General features: G+C 41.5%; 1 protein-coding gene across 1 annotated transcript in view; it reads left to right on the top strand.

Annotated features, from left to right (window-relative positions):
* LOC107102520 (guanine nucleotide-binding protein subunit alpha-13-like) overlaps positions 1-1,037 on the top strand; it is a 33,183-nt gene extending 32,146 nt beyond the window's left edge. Inside the window, exon 5 of the mRNA XM_015401862.1 lies at positions 456-1,037. Within this exon, the coding sequence (XP_015257348.1) occupies positions 456-827 (372 nt within the window). The 3' untranslated portion in view covers positions 828-1,037. The remainder of the gene's footprint in view (positions 1-455) is intronic.
* The last annotated feature ends 1,554 nt before the right edge of the window (positions 1,038-2,591 follow it).

Genomic DNA, 2,591 nt, shown 5'->3' with positions numbered 1-2,591 from the left:
TTTATTTAAATAAATAAAAAATACTTTTATAAAAACAATTTCGTCTTAAAATGTTTTGTGCGGAAACGCTTCGAGGCGGGAAAAATGCAAAGTTATTCAAATACGGAAACTTGCACTATAAAGGGTTAATCAAGTCTAAATGGAAATCTGGAAAAGAAAAAAATTTACTCAAATTTTTATTGAAATTCTAACTTATTTTATTCTATTTTATTTCATTGTGTTTATTTATTTTAGCTTTTCAGTTTTTACCTTATTTCCTGCAGCTGTTATATCTGTACGGCTCTAAATGTTGTTTTAAATGTGCTTATAAATAAAGTTTGAGTTGAAAAGAATCGTTTTTCACCAAAATAAAAATCAGAATTGTGTGAATGTCTGCAGTTTGAACGAAGCCAAATAGATTTGCGGGTTCTAGAGAACAGATCCGGTACCTGAGCGTCTCTCTGTCGGTGTTCCAGGTGCTGATGGAGGACAGGCAAACCAACCGGCTGCGAGAGTCGCTCAACATCTTCGAGACCATCGTCAACAACCGCGTCTTCGTCAACGTCTCCATCATCCTCTTCCTGAACAAGACGGACCTGCTGGAGGAGAAGGTGAAGCTGGTGCCGCTCAAAGACTACTTTCCCGAGTACAGCGGGCCGGAGCACAGCCTGCCGGACATCCAGGCCTTCATGGTGGAGTGCTTCCGCGCCAAGAGGCGCGACGCCACGCAGAAGCCGCTCTACCACCACTTCACCACCGCCATCAACACGGAGAACATCAGGCTGGTGTTCCGGGACGTCAAGGACACCATCCTGCACGACAACCTCAAGCAGCTCATGCTCCAATGACACACACGCCAAACCCCGCCCCCCCGATCGACCCGCCGCAGCCTGTGAACGCCAGAGGACCTGAAGGAGGACGGACTCGGGAGATCAGAGACTTTGTGTTTTAGGCGGTTTTTACTCCTCCTGTTGTCGTAGCTCAGGATCTGATTACAGAGGCAGATATTTAGGCAAACTGTGGTATTAAACGTCAAAAAAACTGAAAAATCTAGAAATAAAAAAAAAGAGAGAAAGCGGACGAAGAAAACGGATGAAATGTGATCGCTGCTGCTTCATCCCGTTTCCATCTGCTCCACTTTATTTAGTGTTTGACTTGTTTTTCTTTCAACCATCAGGACGCCGGTGCTGGAACCAGTGGAAGGCAGATTAACTTATAAAAAAAAAAGCAACATTAACCGGTTAGAAGAGGGGGGGGTAACCATGGAGACGGCAGAGCACTGATTTCTAACCCAGACGGACGTCTCCTCTTCTTCTTTGTTGTTTTATTATCCAGCGAGCGTTCAGAGTTAACCGTCTGAGTGTCTCCAGCACTGACGCGTCGCTCGTTGAACTCGGAGGGCGAAACCACCAGACTGAACCTTTATTCCAGATAAACGTCCTTTTTTCCTGATTTCTGGGACGTTACCTGCCGTTAGGGAGCCGCCGAATAAACATGCAGTCCTCTCGTTTCCTCAGGGTCGACGCGGAGGCGGCGTCCGTGAGTTGAAAGGGTTGTTGGGAGGCGGCCTGACTCCGCCGCGCCGTTAGCTAGTCTGTTTTTATTTTTATTAGGACTGCATCCCCCTCGATTCCTCCCCGTCTGATTTTATTCCTGATTCTCCGTGAAATGACCTTCACTCCTTTTTTTTGTTCGGCCTTAAATCATGCATGTGTGTTAATAATTGTACAGGGATTTGCTCGCCATTGTTTGAATAAACGACCCGCTCTGTGAGAACTTCTTTATCGGCACTGAGTTTTTATGAGGAAAACAAAATTCAACGTTTCCCTTTTTTTTTTTTTGGACTTCCTTTAAAAAAAAAAAAAGCTTTGTGATTATTGCTGAAATCTGACAGAGGAGGAAAAGCTGCTGCAGATGAACGGTTTAGAGTGACTGTAAGGGGAGGGGGGGGGTCTGTTTTCCAAATAAATCCGGCGCTTTCTCCGGACTCTTCCTAATTTTTCCTCTTCGTTATTCGCCGCCTTCTTTCCTCGGCAGGAGGACCGCTTCCATTCCTGGCTTTGTAAATACTGTAATCTGTTTTTCCTGTAAATATTATTCAGGTTTATCTTCTTTTATGTAAATGGTTGTAGAAATTACCTTTTTTTTTTTTCATGCTGGATACTCTTCAAATCACTGCATCTTTCCAGTGAAGATGACCTTTATGATGTAGATTTTATTTTGTAATTTTTTTCATCACCTTTTTTTTTTTTTTTTTTTTCAAATTTATGTCAAATCCCATGCTACTCTAACCCTATCAATAAAATCCACTTTTCTAATGATACTGATAATTATGCCCCATTTGCTGCCTGTTATCAAGCCTGCATGTTTGTTTTAGTGATTTTAGGTCTGAAACAATCAGATTAATCAATAATTGAAATAATCGTTAACTAATTTAGTAATCGATTAATCGTTAACTGGAGTATAGAGACTGTAAAACGTGTCTTTAGATGACAGAGCGACAAACTTAGAGCAGGAATTATACCAAATTTGTTTAAAAAAAATATAAAAATTTTGCATTTTAGATTTAAAAAAAATTGTTTTGGTTTCACCTGGTTTAAATCGGTAAAAAT

The sequence above is a fragment of the Cyprinodon variegatus genome, unplaced genomic scaffold (genome assembly GCF_000732505.1).
Source record: "Cyprinodon variegatus isolate N-32 unplaced genomic scaffold, C_variegatus-1.0 Scaffold1268, whole genome shotgun sequence".
NCBI lineage: Eukaryota > Metazoa > Chordata > Actinopteri > Cyprinodontiformes > Cyprinodontidae > Cyprinodon > Cyprinodon variegatus.
This window is presented reverse-complemented; position numbering and strand designations above follow the sequence as displayed.